The sequence below is a fragment of the Bufo gargarizans genome, chromosome 6 (genome assembly GCF_014858855.1).
Source record: "Bufo gargarizans isolate SCDJY-AF-19 chromosome 6, ASM1485885v1, whole genome shotgun sequence".
Taxonomy (NCBI): domain Eukaryota; kingdom Metazoa; phylum Chordata; class Amphibia; order Anura; family Bufonidae; genus Bufo; species Bufo gargarizans.
This window is the reverse complement of record NC_058085.1, coordinates 141,175,200-141,192,444: the sequence shown is the minus strand read 5'-3', so window position 1 is coordinate 141,192,444 and position 17,245 is coordinate 141,175,200. Positions and strand designations below refer to the sequence as shown.

The 17,245-nt window shown below is 41.4% G+C and overlaps 1 protein-coding gene across 1 annotated transcript; it reads left to right on the top strand.

Moving 5' to 3' along the window:
• The first annotated feature begins 4,378 nt into the window (after window positions 1-4,378).
• On the top strand, window positions 4,379-7,587 carry LOC122942055 (protein kinase C theta type-like). The gene is made up of 9 exons (XM_044299549.1): window positions 4,379-4,775; window positions 5,544-5,644; window positions 5,777-5,944; window positions 6,036-6,127; window positions 6,285-6,347; window positions 6,485-6,614; window positions 6,772-6,927; window positions 7,322-7,450; window positions 7,546-7,587. The coding sequence occupies exons 1-9, from the start codon at window positions 4,379-4,381 to the stop codon at window positions 7,585-7,587; spliced, it is 1,278 nt and encodes a 425-aa protein (XP_044155484.1).
• The last annotated feature ends 9,658 nt before the right edge of the window (window positions 7,588-17,245 follow it).

Sequence of the window (17,245 nt, the reverse complement as noted above, 5' to 3'; positions counted from 1 at the left end):
CTACAAAGGAGGAGGGGTGATTTAAAGGCAGCGAAATCAAACACAGGAGGGACAGCTGGGAGGAAGGAAACCGAAAGTAAAGACCTCATCACAGAGGCGGAGAAACAGGGAAGAGAACTCCTCCAAGCTCTAGTAGTGACATCATCACAGGGGTGTGGAAACAGAGCTGTGAGAACGTCTCAAAGCTCTGGTAGTGACAGTACCATTCCTTTAGTTTATGAATGAGTTGTGAGCAGCTTGCTGTAAAGGTACAGATAGGTGTTAGGCTACTTTCACATTAGCTTTTTCAATTCCGCTATTGAGATCCGTCATAGGATCTCAGTAGCGGAAGAAAACGCTTCAGTTTTGTCCCCATTCATTGTCAAGCACATGAATTTCTGCAAACCCCATTCAGGTGAATGGAACTGATTTACAGTAGTGGAAATTTCTGCCACAGAATCTGCCGTGTGTGAAGTTACCCTTAGACCTCATGCACACGAACGTTGTTTTGGTCCGCATCCGAGCTGCATTTTTTGCAGCTTGAATGCGGACCCATTCACTTCAATGGGGCCGCAAAAGATGTGGACAGCACTTCGTGTGCTGTCCGCATCAGTTGCTCCGTTCCGTTGTCCGCAAAAAAAATATAACTTGTTCTATTGTTGTCCGTTTTGCGGACAAGAATAGGCAGTTATATTAATGGCTGTCCGTGCCGTTCCACAAATTGCAGAACGCACACGGATCCAATGCGTGTTTTGCAGACTGCAAAACACACAACAGTCGTGTGCATATAGCCTTAGGAGAAGTGACAGGTCTTCTTTAGGCCCACTGTCCATGAATGGCAGCAGTTGTCCAAAAGTAAACATGAAGCATAGTATATAGGGATCTCTTTTATAAAAATTCTGAATTTTTCTAGGCAAAGTCATAATAAGTCTCCACATTGTAACACCATGTCATTTTGGGGTTCAGGATTCTGCCCTGATTAATTTCTTAATTTATCTTAACAACGTTCAAGGCTTTGATCTTCTGGAACAGAGCTGCAAATCCTCTACATAAACATACAGGTCCTGATTTATTATGCCTTCACTCCAGAATTCTGGTCTCAAAAAGTCGCAAAATGCGACTTTTTGAGCTTACTTGCACTTAAAATTTGCGACTTTCACATTTTTACACCACTCACTCCAATTTTGAAATGTGAGTGGGGAAGTAGGCGTGGTTAGCTATGTTAATGAGTTTCAGTCCAGATTTATGACTTTGACTTTCTCACTCCAGGAGGGTGGAGTAGGAAAACTCGAGTAGCTTTTCTAGATAAACGTGTTAGGTTTAAAGGGGTTTTCTGAGATTTTAATACTGATGACCAATCCGGTTTATAGATACCAAAGAATGTTGTAGATGGCATCCTCCTTAAAGCGGTTCTGCAGTTTGTTTAAACTGATGATCTATCCTCTATCATCAGCTGTTTTATAAGGCAGCGGCGCTCCAGCAGCGCCCTCTTACTGTTTACCGCAGGCCTAGTGACGTCACGACTACAATCAACTGGCCTGGGTGAGGCTAAGCTCCATTCAAGTGAACAGAGCTTAGCCGCGCCCCGGCCAGTTGATAATAGTCGTGACGTCACTGGGCCTGCGGTAAACAGTGAGAAGGCCGCGGCGCTGCTGCCTTCTCAAACAGCTCATCAGCGGGGGTCCCGGTTGTCGGACCCCCACTGGTCAGATGCTGATGATCTATCTAGAGGATAGATAATCAGTTTAAACAAACTGCAGAACCCCTTTAAGTTCCTTTATTCAAGTGGGATCCATATAATGGACATAATGTGCAAATAGTGCAATGTTTCGACTAATACATAGTCTTTCTGAAGCATGAACATATAGTGAATATTGTAAGTATCTATAGTGCACAGAAACAGTACCTGCCAATCACAAGAACTCCTTGATTAATTATATAAAACAGCAGTGTGCTCACCAATCACATAATCAATATAAATGATAGATATTCCAACCGGCCAATCTTCATATACCAGCTGGGAACAGGTGGATGCGGGCGGACGGGTCTCCAGCTCACAGCACATGTGCGCTCAGCATCCCATTCTTGTTATAGCGCATGCCCCACTCCAAAGACACACCTTAATTTTCATTGGTTCAAACCATACTTGTCATTATACCACATGACTAGCGCATTACACTCCCCTCTGACCAGACCACAAACGCCTCAACCAACCAGAGTGTGCCACATCCCCATGAGCGCTCAGGGTGGGTTCACATTATGTTTTATGCCTCATTTTTTTTGAATAGGTTAGAAAAAAAGGGATACAAAAACACAGCACAACATGTTCTTGTATCCTGCAGAGTCTGGTAAAAATAAAAAAGTACAATGGAAAAAAAAGTATACTTTTTTTTTTACAATAGAACTCTATGGTGACCAGATAGTATCAGGCTGATCTGTTTAACGTATATACATTTTTTATACATGTTAAATGGATGAGAAAAACGTGATGTGAACTCACCCTTACACGTTACCTCTCACTGACCAGTAAAGAGGCACGCGGGTCACATGAAATTACTAGATGAGTCTTTACATATAATCACTCCACACTTCTAACGTTGCATCAACATATTTACAATCTATTATTGCCACCTAACCGTTTGTTACCGGTAACTGCTCATGGTTAAACAGAGGGCATGCAGCAATTATCCCCTCTGTATGGTGATAAGAGATCTGCCAGCCAAACATGCTCATTCATTGGATAATCTGTGGCAGGTTTATACAGTACAATTATTTGGTATGAGTTTTCTTACGAATGCTGGTACCCCATATTTGCAATGATTGTCGGCCCGTGGCTTTATGTAACTGTACCTTGGTCTGTGAGAAGGAATTATGAATGACATGAGGCTTGACTTGCACCCTATTTATCGAGCTTTAGAGGTGTATCTGAAGCTTTTATCAACATAATGCACATGTATGGCATCTCATATATTTGTGGGAATTCCTATTTTATAACTAAGTGAATGCAGGAACTGGGCAAAATTAATGGCAGTGACACAGGGCCAAATCTGTACAATAACTCCATGACCAATAACCCTGGCACTTTTTCTTGACTGAAAGTGCACTCTTAGGCTACTTTCACACTTGCGGGCAGAGTGATCCCGCAAGCAGTTCCGTCTCTGGAACTGCCTGCCGGATCCGTCAAACCGTATGCCAACTGATGGCCTTTGTAAGACTGATCAGGATCATGATCCGTCTTACAAATGCATTGAAATGCCGGATCCGTCTTTCCGGTGTCATCCGGAAAAACTTATCCGGCATTTATTTTTTTCACATTTTATTCGGTCTGCGCATGCACAGACTGGAAGGACAGTTCCGGCATTCCGATATTTTGAGTGGATCCGGAACTAATACATTCCTATGGATTATGGTTTTGGGCCGGAGATAAAACCGTAGCATGCTGCGGTTATATCTCTGTCCTGATCAGTCAAAAAGACTGAACTGATGACATCCTGAATGTATTGCTCTCTATTCAGAATGCATAGGGATAAAACTGATCAGTTCTTTTCCGGTATAGAGCCCCTAGGACGGAACTCTATGCCGGAAAAGAAAAAAGCTAGTGTGAAAGTACCCTTAAATGCACTCTTAAAAATGGTCTCATTGACTTCAATGTGAAAACAGCCCAAAATAGAACATGTCCTAATTTTTGTTTCCCACTGTTCGCTAGCCTTTAAAGGGAACCTGTCACTGGGATTTTAGGTATAGAGCTGAGGACATGGGTTGCTAGATGGCCGCTGGCACATCTGCAATACCCAGTCCCCATAGCTCTGTGTGCTTTTATTGTGTCAAAAAAACTATTTGATACATATGCAAATTAACCTGAGATGAGTCCTGTATGTGAGATGAGTCAGAGACAGGACTCATCTCAGGTTAATTTGCATATGTATCAAATTGTTTTTTTGACACAATAAAAGCACACAGAGCTATGGGGACTGGGTATTGCGGATGTGCTAGCGGCCATCTAGTAACCCATGTCCTCAGCTCTATACACAAAATCCCAGTGACAGGTTCCCTTTAAAAAAACAGCCATATGAGTAGCCCAATAGACTTTAATTGGTACCAAAAAACTTCTGTGTGACGCCCGTTTTTCACTTTTGGGTGAATGAGGCCTAACTCTAACTTCATTTAACTTAATGGAATTCAAAAGGTAAATTCAACCTAATTGTTATTTGTGCAAACTATACACGCTTACATTTTAAAAACCCTAGTGGGCAGAAAGGTTATAATGGCACCCATCAGAGAGTGGTGACATCACAATGTTCTTTTATGACATCATATGGTTCTAGAATGCTGTCCAGGCAAAATTACCGTTCACTGTTCAACTGGCAACTTCAGTGAACTGATTACAAATATTGCTAATATGGGGTCTTCAGAAAAAATTAAAGAAGACCCTAAATCAAATGGAAAGAGGAAGAGAAGTAGAGATGGGTCAAAGTCATCAGGACCCAAAAATAAAAGACCATGTCCTAAAGAGGAACATGGCGAGAGAAAAAAGAGTAATGGAGATGGGTCTAAGTCATCAAGGCCCAAAAACAAAAGACCATGTCCCAAAGAGGAACATGGAGACAGAAAGAGAAGTGAAGATGGGTCAAAACCATCAGGGCCCAAAAAGAAAAGACCATGTCCCGAGGAGATACATGGCAAAAATGCAAAGAAAGAATCTAAAAAAAGGAAGAGGGAAGATAGCTCATGTGGGTCCTTGAAAAGGCCTAAAACTGGCGGATCAAAGTCCAAGGAGGAAGAGGAGCCAAGGCCAGGTAGAGAGAGGGAAAGGGATTTCTTAAAATGGCTTGTTATATATGACAAATACATTTACAATTCAGTTGTAATTAGAGTTGAAAGAGATGGGAGAACCAATAGACAACAGAATTTTAAAGATTTGCTCATCACTATGAATTCCTTTTAACCCCCTTAAAGGGATTGTCTCACTTCAGAAAATGGCTTTTATCCTATAGACAAAGTTAATACATGGCACTTACTAATTTATTGTGATTGTCCATATTGCCTGCATCAGGGTGTCCAGGGATAGGTTCAAGTGTGGAGTACATCCACCATCAGGGTTTATTTAAACCAAATTATTTTGTGCCCTATCTGGAGTTACAAAGATGTCATTTTATCTGATAATTATTAAAGTTATGTTTTATCTGCGCTTTTAGTCATAGAAGTATTCTTTGGTAGCGTCAATATGACTATACTATGAAGTATCTAATTATATTAAAGATTTCACTGATTTGCTTAAGTCACTACTGTCAGTTAAGTAATAATACGTCATTGAGTAGGAAGGGAATAATCTTACAGCATCCGTCTCGAAAACCAGGCATGATTTTTTAATTTGGAGATGCTTGGAATTGATGATGACTAGCAGCCAGATATTAATATAAGACCCTTTAAAGCAAATATTTACAGGGTCTTTTCAAAACTCCTTTGAAATCGGTGCCTCTTTTCTTCAATTGTGCCCTCATATTACAATGTAACAGGGATAATACTGCCTAATAAGTAAATAATATCTTATTGTATTCCATCAGGACCGAGCAATGTCCCTCAAAGCTGCCCTACAGATGAAAACCGAATTTCCATCAATAGGTTTACATTTGGGCGAATGATTGGCCAAGGAGCCTATGGAAAAGTAAGTGGCAACAAAAAAAAAAAAAAAAAAAAAAAAATATATATATATATAGTATTTTACAGTACACACATGTATATTACTATATTCTCTGATCATGACACCCATCACCCTTATGTATTCTGTCCTACATAGGTCTTTCTAGCATCAGACAACATCACCAAGAAGATGCTAGCAATAAAAATTGTGACCAAAGGACTTTCAGCTAAAGCAGAAAAACAGCTCCAGCTGGAAAAAAAAATCCTTCAGCTGACATCTGAAAGTCCTTTCTTGGTGAACAGCTGCATGACTTTCCAAACCAAGGTAGAGCCATGAATGATGTGATTCATTGCATGTTATCTGAAAAATAGGTAGAATGAATATCAATGTCTCTTCTATCTTCAATTTATCATAGAAGCACTGGTGTTTTGCTATGGAGTATGCTTCTGGAGGAGATCTAAGAAGCCACCTCAGAAAAAAAGAACGTCTCCCAATCACCAGTGCCAGGTAAGTTCAATGGTTTTATGGTTAACGTTCTTAATTTATTTTAGTTCCCAATAACTTTACTATAAACCCCCATCCGTAACAAGTCTGTACATAATATCCAATCATATAATCTGAAAGATCTAAGAACTAACATCTTCTCTTATATCCTATCCAACAGATTCTATGCAGCTGAGATAACATCAGGCCTCCAGTTCCTGCACACAATGGGTTTCATCCATCGGTATATCAATTTCTTTACTTTAATAGCCATTTTCTGCTTGATTTGTAATATTGTCACATCACTGTGCTACTTCTGTCTCACAAGGACACTGGGTACAGAAGAATAGTTGAGAACAATCTTAACTTTTTATTTTACAGAGATATAAAACCATCAAACATTTTGATTGACGCCTCAGGTCATCTTAAAATAGCTGACTTTGGATTGGCCATCAATAATATGGATGGATTAAACAAAAATGCAGGAACACCGGGCTACATGGCTCCAGAGGTTAGTGTATAGAGAGTGAAGCAATAAACTATAGTGAGACTGATAGATATATAGACTCCATACATAGGGAATACTAGGTGCTGCCTCATGTATCAAAACAGACAAACTGCCCTAGTTGTCCATAACATGTAATGAAGTCTTCGCTTCTTCTTGACAGATCATTGCAGGGAAGAAGTACAATGCAGCTGTTGACTGGTACTCCTTTGGCATTGTCCTTTACCAGCTGACAACAGGAGCAAAAACCTGCAACTGCAAAGTGTCAGATTTACCTGAACATCATCTTGACACTGAGACGGAGAACATCATTGAGGAGGTGAGGAAGAGGAGATGCTTACTTCTGAGCACAGGGATGTTATACACAATGACCGTGTCGTTTTCAGTAAGAGAGGGCATTATACATTTAAGTCTTCATGTTGATGCCCCATCACAGTGGTAGCCAAAGGAGATTATGATCTCCTCAATGTGAAAATTGAAAGCAGACACCATTAAATCTCAAGTAGAGAGAAGCACCACTGTCATGTATGAATTAGACCTAAAAGTCTGCTGTCTCTACTATGGGGGCATAGTTCTTTAAAACGTAATATGGAACTGATACAAGTCTAGGGAGGGAATTACAGTGAGCTACCACTGTCAAAGTGGGCATCACCTATGGCCCCTCCATTATATTTTATATCCAGACAATAATCATGGACTGTTTTGATTCACAGCTACTGTGCGAAGACCCAAGCAGACGACTGGGCATAAATGGCTGCATAAGGCAACATCCCTTCTTCCAGCAAATAGATTGGGGGGATCTGGAAGATCTTAAAATGCCACCACCATTCATACCAGGCAATGTAAGTGCACAGAAGTTTGTAACCAGAAATTATTTACAAGATGTACAATTACTAACTTGGAACAGTATCTCATATACAATATTATCTATCTGCAGCCATCAGAGAAAAACCCTGGACTCCAGGCCCCTCAGGAGTAACTATGCTGGCAGCCAGTAGAAGTCCAAGTTCCAGCCAACAGGAACTCCATTTATGACGTCAGTACTCTCAAAAGTAATATGATGTCAACAGCAATTATCCATAAGACTTGTCTGCTACAAACCCATACAGCACAGCTCCTTACATCAGTGATATACTCCCTGCAACTATTCTTCTGGAGTCTAAAGTGACCTTCAAAAGTGTCCCTATCTCGCTACTTTATGAAGAACTCCTTCACAGGACTCGTGCAGCCTGTTATGCGAGATTTAGTGGACCTATACCGGATTTGACTTCAAGCCTTTGAGAACCCATGATAGTCCCTGAGCTGTTAAGTTCTCCTGCTGAGGAAGGCAAGGAAAGTGTGGAGATGATGTAAGAAAAATCTCCTATTGACATCCTTTTACACCTTGCTAGTTCAATTTACAACAAATGGAGAATGCTCAAACCCCTAATGGATGTTCTCATGGCTAAACTCGGATGTGACTTATCTCGATGGGTTAATAACTTTCTGGAACAAAAATGGACTTTGAACGTCAGACAGTCTTCAGGTTCTTTTATGGACAGAAAAGTGGCACACATTTAAGACCGGACATAGGTAATTGATCCAGGGATTTATTCCGATTGCCATATTTGGAGTCAGGAAGGAATTTTTTTTCCCCCCAAAATGAGGACAATTGGCACTTACCTCATAGGGGTTTTGTTTCGCCTTCCTCTGGATCACAAAAGGCTTGAATTAAAAAAAAAACTATATTCAGCCACGTTACTTGTGTACCTAAGTGTGCCAAAGAGCTATGAACCAAAGACAAAAGACGGAAAGTTAACCCGATGACTACTACTCACCGGATTATGACAATTTACCTGGACTGACCTTCACCGGATTTGACCTCACCATACCGATTGTGACTCTTCATCATGCTGCTCATGACCATCTTGCCCTCTCCTGCTGTCAACACCAATACCATCATATGCTCCCCCCCATATAACATCTAAAAGTGACCATAATAAATAATTTACCATCAAACTGTTCTCTTGAGAATTTTTGCCAAAATTTGAAATAAAGAAAAATCCAAGACTGCAGGAGATGCCCTCTCCTAAATCAGTGTTAGGAAAATTATTCTTGCCAGCAGACTATCTATAAGTATTCTAATTCTTTGTCAGTAAATTTAGCTGATTTAATCCTGATTGAGAATTTTATTTTCATACAATCTAAAACTGCCGGACATTCACCAGTCAATGGCAGCTCACCCCAGTCTATTGGTCTGAATTAACTACATATTGTATTGGGTTAAAAAGACCAGTGATGATACGACTAAAAGATGCTGCATATTCTATTAATTACATTTTGCATAATAAAAATATTGCAGTCTGCGTCACTCAGCGTTGGTACTGGATGTTCGTCAAAATCATAAAGAATTTAGTGTGTAATATGGTTTTAGGGTTGTATATTCCATTTAGGGAAAATAATAATGGTTTGGCAAAGAAAAAAATTCTGATACCATATAGTGTTTGGAAGGTTAGCTATTATATGTTAAAAGATGTAATAGGATTGGTGGTATGGTGTGGGTACTATAGATTGTGAAGTCAGGGCCAAACTGAAGGGTGCGCTTGGGTAGCAGTGATAAAAACTATAGCATAATGATTCATAAAGCACAAATTTGAGCAGGACCTTTTACTATTGAAGGACCTGCGGTCATCTGTGAGGTTCACAAGGCAAGTGAAATGGCCGCTTTGTGAAGTGATGGCCATTACAGCAAGTGTGGTGGAGAGGGGGTCTCCATGCAAAATAAGTGAGCATTAAAGAGGCCACAGACTAGGCCAGAGGTCTACAGAGCATGTATTGTAGGAGAGTCTCCCTCCTTATACAGTGGGCGTGTGACCAGAGACGAGTTGGCAGCAGAAAACTGCAGCAGCCATGATAAGCAACAACTAACTAGTTCATGTAAAGTGTTGGAAGACCAGGAATTTCCTTCCACGCCAAAATATCAGGTGAGATAGCAGTGTTTGAAAGGTAGAAGTAGTAGGATTAATTCCACTGGGCCTGTAGATGAACCAATGCCCTGACCTTTGCATCATTCCCTGCGAACACTGGAGGAGCAGCAGCAGATAAGGATGCCACGGCACTCAAATGGATCAATTTCAATTTCTTTTATTTCACCTCTTGTGGCAACGTTTCGACCAAACGGTCTTTATCAAGTGCTTGATAAAGACCGTTTGGTCGAAACGGTGCCACAAGAGGTGAAATAAAAGAAATTGAAATTGATCCATTTGAGTGCCGTGGCATCCTTATCTGCTGCTGAAAATTACGGGAACCCCCAGACCGGGATCCAACGCTGCGGGCACCACCACATACCGGAACACTGAAACAACAGTGAGTAGTGCTGACCTAATACTTTTTTGTGCTACTGGAGGAGCAGTAGGCTATATACCCTAACTGTGACGGGCTACAAGAACAAAGGATACTTTGAGCTAAGGCACTTGATGCTAAGAGGCCTGAACACCCCCTCTAGATCAAGGATGTCCCCTTGGAGCTATCAAGAGTCTGTATATTTACAATAAGTACTGTGCACCCGAATGAAAACCGATATGTCTACTTTGCCTTTAAGAGACTGCATAGTATGTTGTCATATTGAGCGAGAAAACCATAAAAAGATGTGTACCTGCTAATGTGATGACAATCGGTGGAGAGATCAACATGTAAATATTGTACAGTAAAGTTTTCTTTACTACAGAAATATACACGCCTCTGTCTGCATTTTTTGCGCCTTTCAAAAAACCTGCCTAGTGGATAAGCAAGGGCCTTCACACTCCTTTGTGTGTCAATATGTAGCTGCTTAATATTAGTGCCGCTGTTCCCAAGCGCCAGTCCTAAGTCCTAGACTTTTGCTAGTTTGCACATTGCTTTTTGGTGTGCTGGGAGTTGTGGTCTACAAATGCACAAATAGCATATAGCTGGTTTTGGAAATTGAATTTTTCTTTATTGGTGTCGGCATGTCACCGCAATCAATTTGCAGGCTCTAATGTTTCTCCACCAGAGAGGTAATAAAGCCGATGTTCAGTGTACATGCAGTACGCCAGTTCTTCAGGGGGTGCGAGTGTGAGGTCACTGGGGACAGTTAAGAGACCGAGGGTTGCTCTTGGTACTCACGATTTTTAATATACCCTGAGCAGGCGTACAGCAGTGATGAGAGGCTGGCACAGAGATCCTCTGGGGCACTCTCTGGGTATAGGGACCAGGCCGGGTGGTAGGTGAGGTGCCCTGGGGTGTTGTAGGTTTAGTGTGCCGTGGCAAGGTCCCTTATGGTTTGTGACGCCAGTGCCAGTAACGGTGGCACACCGATTTGTTGGAGGAATAATGGAGGTACACATGTTTGTGGTGAACTAGAACTCCTCTTTACTGAAAAGTTCAACTATAAACAGGCTTCAAACAGTTCCATATGCGAGATTTTGGTAACAGGCAGGCTTCACTCAAATGGCAGGTAGAATCCTAGCAAGATAACTCAGACGGAATAAACTCACAGATCAGGCTGTACTTTGTGCAGAATCCTGTCTGGCTTTCTCCAAGGCCCGTATGCCTAATAGCTGGCTTTAGTAAACGTATGTATCGGACACAACACTAGCTGGAGAATAGGCCATCAATTTTACACTTCTGGAAAACCTCTTGAAATTACACAATAGAACCAATATTATTGAAGATGGAGCTTCATATTAACTTTTCTTGCTTCCAGGGCTGTAGAGTCAGAGTCATGGAGTCAGAGTGAATTTTAGGTGGAGTCAGCAGATCTTCAAAATAGAAATTTTAAACATACAATATATTTTTAATACTGCATAATCAATATACTAAATGCATAGGTTGCATTCTACTATATTTAATATATTAGTAATTATAATGCATGAACTATTCACGTCAACGTGTCGAAAAATAGAGGAATTGGAGCTTGGCTTACCTTGCTTGCGTTGATATAAAAAAAAAAAAAAAACACTTGTACTAGCCTAATCATAAGAAAAAAATGATTTAATTTAGCGGCTCACCCCCTTTCTTGCTCTGGATAAAGGTGCTCTGGCTCTATGACTCACCCCGTCAATCCAAATATATTATAAATATAGACAGGCATACTTCATTTGGAATAATCCAGAGGTATTTAGTCTATATCATCCACATATTCCTTTATTTTATCTATAAAAATATATTAAAAATATATTAAAAAAATACACAAATAACACCAATGCCCCTCTATTTTCCGTATATGGGGTAAATATGTTAGATCTCCCTTTACTTCCACATATAGATCCAATATGGGACTATATAGATAGTTTCTATCCTCTGTATATGTCCCTGCTGGTCCAGTTGAAAGATGGATTAGTATTCAGCTGATATTGTAGTTCAAAGAATGTTCAGGATTAGGTCATCAATATGGTTACATTGTCTGTCTTTTTTTCTTTCCAAATTATACACAACTCAACAGCAGTATATAAATAATATGCAAACAAATCGTCAATCCAAAAGGGTGTTTTAGATTGTTGTGTAGATATACTGTACAATTCACCTATGGTTCCCATGCATTGGTTTTCTGAGTCTCCTTTGTATAGATGGTAATATATATTCAGCAATGGTCAGGAGTCTATACTCACTGTTAGGAGATATATTTTTTATACTGCTATCCACCGTGGCATCCCACGTGGTAGCTGTGGCCCTCACCTCAGATTCAACGTCTATGCCCCCAGCGCAGACAGCAGTACCTGTACTGTGGTTTGCTTGATCCCGGCACCCACCTGGTAGGGTGCACTTTGCCACAAACCGCCCTGACCTTCGTAGGGTAACTCACCTGCTCTCTGTATCTCCAGTGCGGGCAGCAATATCTGTACTGTAGTAGCTGGGTTCCGGCGTCCACATGGTAGAACGCACTATGCCTCAGCTGCCCGAACCTTCACAAGATAAATCATGTGGTATCTGTGGAGCACTCCACACTTCATCTGTACTTATGCCTTCATCGGGATTTTGCCTCAATAGGTCCAGTGGGTTATTTTAGTGGGTCGTGGATTTTACATTGCCAGTAATACCAGACACGTTTCATAGTTATGCGTACTCCTTCTTCAGTGGCCCAATCATATGTTTTCAAGTTAGGTTTTCTTTATTATCTATTTTGGAAATCTGCACTTTATGTAAAAACTCGATCACTGCTGATACAGGTTTCTATAGTAGTCATAACTGGGCCTTATTCTAGAGTGCCGCGTTTCTGCGATGGCCTAGAATAAGCGCTACATGGGTCTCCAGTGCAGCGGAAAGCAAGAGACTTTTTGTCGTAGAAGTGCCGAGTCTTGCAATTTTACTCCTTAGATACCAAAGTCAGTAGTGACCCCCAGCATCTAAGGGGTTTAGAGGGAGGAGGCTCCCTCTGTGAGGTGCAGCCTGTTAGTGCCTTTCAGTATAGTGTACTATAGAAGCGATTAGAAGGTCATCTGTCAAAATCCCCTTGTGGGACTAATAAGTGTAAAAGAAAGAATTTACTCTAAATACAGTTTATTTTTATTTTTTATTTCTAAGTAAAAAAAGAAAAAGAAAAAATACCCCCCTTTTCCCCAAAAAAATAGCAAAACTAAAATCCCATCCACATATTCTGTATTGATGCTTCCATAATAACTTACACTATAATTATTGTGAGGAATACCGTACCCCGACTGACGTCGGACGTCAAATACGTAGAGCCAGCGAGATACGGTATAGTCACTGGTTACCAAGGCGTGACGTTACGCCGTCCCTGAGGAGCAGGTAAGGTCAGCTTGGTACAGTGTTCACAGACTCCTCCTGTCCACAGGGGCACAGAGAGTCAACAAGCTGAGAGAGCCTTTTTACTGCTACAGTGAAACAGCGCCTCCTCAGCCTGGGAAGACTGCCACCAGCTTCTCGTTTGAGATAAGCCCGGTTTGCTAACGGATTATATAGGGTGAGAAACCAACCCGCAGTAGCGTATAACTAGGCTGAAACACGGACGTAAGGATTTGTAATCAAGATACCAGAAAAGGACAAGATTCAATTATATATTTATTTGCCTTAAGGGCTCACTAGACATAACATAACATACACAGAAAATATATTTAGTGGTCTGAGTGGTAAATACAGATGGCAAGGTACAACAGGGTTAAGCAGAACAAAAGTCAGTTTACCAGATGGATGAGTCCTTTGGGTGGTGATGAATAATGGGTTTCGGTAAGGCGTGGCTGTAGTCACATGGGAGGCAGTGATGTTAGCCGTTTCCAGGTCCCTTCCAAACAAGTATGCAGCGTGACCCCCCATCAGAAGAAAAGACACGCCCACTTGCTGGCACAAGCCTTTTGACCTGTAGCTGGCCCTTCCCCTCCCAGCTTTTGGGAGGGGTCCACTCCCCCTCTGCTGGGGCTGGCAGCAAATGAGCCACAGGGACACAAATATGTACCTGGTTTGTCTGTGATGGACGGGCGATTCATAATCCCTTATGGGATGTCTGATAATTAGGGATGAGCAAACCCGGACTGTATAGTTCAGGTTCGTATCGAATTTTGGGGTGTCCGTGACACGGACCCGAACCCGGACATTTTCGTAAAAGTCCGGGTTCAGGTTCGGTATTCGTCGCTTCCTTGGCGCTTTTTGAAAGGCTGCAAAGCGGCCAATCAACAAACGTCATACTACTTGCCCCAAGAGGCCATCACAGCCATGCCTACTATTGGCATGGCTGTGATTGGCCAGAGCACCACGTGACCCAGCCTCTATTTAAGCTGGAGTCACATAGCGCCTCCCATCACTCTGCTCTGATTAGCGTAGAAAGAGGTTGGAGCTGCGACAGTAGGGGGTGAGATTAGGCAGATTAACTCCTCCAAAGGACTTGATTGATTGATCGATCTGCAGCTGTGGATCATTGAGCTGCTGATACTCAATTGCTCACTGTTTTTAGGCTGCCCAGACCGTTTGTCAGTCACTTTTTTCTGGGGTGATCGGCGGCCATTTTGTGTCTTGTGGTGTGCCAGCACATGCTGCGACCAAGTGCATTTAACCCTTAATGGTGTGGTTGTTTTTTGGCTAATTCCTACATCAGTGTGAAGCTGTCACACCAAGTGCATTTAACCAGCAATAGTCTGTTTATTTTTTGGCCATATACTACATCAGGGGCAAGCTGCGCCTGTCACCAAGTGCATTTAACCCTCAATGGTGTGGTTGTTTTTTGGCTAAATCCTACATCAGGGTAAAGCTGTCACACCAAGTGCATTTAACCAGCAATAGTCTGTTTATTTTTTGGCCATATACTACATCAGGGGCAAGCTGTCACCAAGTGCATTTAACCCTCAATGGTGTGGTTGTTTTTTGGCTAAAGCCTACATCAGGGTGAAGCTGTCACACCAAGTGCATTTAACCAGCAATAGTCTGTTTATTTTTTGGCCATATACTACATCAGGGGCAAGCTGCGCCTGTCACCAAGTGCATTTAACCCTCAATGGTGTGGTTGTTTTTTGGCTAAATCCTACATCAGGGTAAAGCTGTCACACCAAGTGCATTTAACCAGCAATAGTCTGTTTATTTTTTGGCCATATACTACATCAGGGGCAAGCTGTCACCAAGTGCATTTAACCCTCAATGGTGTGGTTGTTTTTTGGCTAAAGCCTACATCAGGGTGAAGCTGTCACACCAAGTGCATTTAACCAGCAATAGTCTGTTTATTTTTTGGCCATATACTACATCAGGGGCAAGCTGCGCCTGTCACCAAGTGCATTTAACCCTCAGTAGTGTGGTTTGTCAAGCTGTCACACCAAGTGCATTTAACCATAAATAGTGTGGTTATTTTTTGGCCATATCCCAGTCTAATTCTGTCAGTAAACCTATACCTGTCACCCAGCGCCTAAATACTAGGCCTCAAATTTATATCCAGCTAAATCTGTCGTTAGTGCTGTACTGTTGTGGCTGGTCAAGTTATTTAGTGTCCGTCCAAGCACATTTTTTGTTCTGGGTTGAAATACAATTCCCAATTTAGCAATTTCAAAATTTAGTGGTTTCTGCTGTATCAGAGCTATTTGAAATCTATCCCTAAAAGGGTATATCATATTGAAGGTGCACATAGGGTCATTCAGAATAACTTCACACACCCACTACTGTGCATTTCCAAGTCTAATTCTGTCAGTAAACCCATACCTGTCACCCAGCGCCTAAATACTAGGCCTCAAATTTATATCCAGCTAAATCTGTTGTTACTGCTGTAGCTGGGCAAGTTGTTTAGTGTCCGTTCAAGCACATTTTTTGTTCTGGGTTGAAATACAATTCCCAATTTAGCAATTTCAAAATTTAGTGGTTTCTGCTGTATCAGAGCTATTTGAAATCTATCCCTAAAAGGGTATATCATATTGAAGGTGCACATAGGGTCATTCAGAATAACTTCACACACCCACTACTGTGCATTTCCAAGTCTAATTCTGTCAGTAAACCCATACCTGTCACCCAGCGCCTAAATACTAGGCCTCAAATTTATATCCAGCTAAATCTGTCGTTACTGCTGTAGCTGGGCAAGTTATTTAGTGTCCGTTCAAGCACATTTTTTGTTCTGGGTTGAAATACAATTCCCAATTTAGCAATTTCAAAATTTAGTGGTTTCTGCTGTATCAGAGCTATTTGAAATCTATCCCTAAAAGGGTATATCATATTGAAGGTGCACATAGGGTCATTCAGAATAACTTCACACACCCGCTACTGTGCATTTCCAAGTCTAATTCTGTCAGTAAACCCATACCTGTCACCCAGCGGCTTGAATGCGGACCCATTCACTTCAATGGGGCCGCAAAAAATGTGGACAGCACTTTGTGTGCTGTCCGCATCAGTTGCTCCGTTCCGTTGTCCGCAAAAAAATATAACCTGTTCTATTGTTGTCCGTTTTGCGGACAAGAATAGGCAGTTATATTAATGGCTGTCCGTGCCGTTCCACAAATTGCAGAACGCACACAGACACCATGCGTGTTTTGCAGATCCGCAATTTGCAGACTGCAAAACACACAACGGTCGTGTGCATATAGCCTTAGGAGAAGTGACAGGTCTTCTTTAGGCCCACTGTCCATGAATGGCAGCAGTTGTCCAAAAGTAAACATGAAGCATAGTATATAGGGATCTCTTTTATAAAAATTCTGAATTTTTCTAGGCAAAGTCATAATAAGTCTCCACATTGTAACACCATGTCATTTTGGGGTTCAGGATTCTGCCCTGATTAATTTCTTAATTTATCTTAACAACGTTCAAGGCTTTGATCTTCTGGAACAGAGCTGCAAATCCTCTACATAAACATACAGGTCCTGATTTATTATGCCTTCACTCCAGAATTCTGGTCTCAAAAAGTCGCAAAATGCGACTTTTTGAGCTTACTTGCACTTAAAATTTGCGACTTTCACATTTTTACACCACTCACTCCAATTTTGAAATGTGAGTGGGGAAGTAGGCGTGGTTAGCTATGTTAATGAGTTTCAGTCCAGATTTATGACTTTGACTTTCTCACTCCAGGAGGGTGGAGTAGGAAAACTCGAGTAGCTTTTCTAGATAAACGTGTTAGGTTTAAAGGGGTTTTCCGAGATTTTAATACTGATGACCAATCCGGTTTATAGATACCAAAGAATGTTGTAGATGGCATCCTCCTTAAAGCGGTTCTGCAGTTTGTT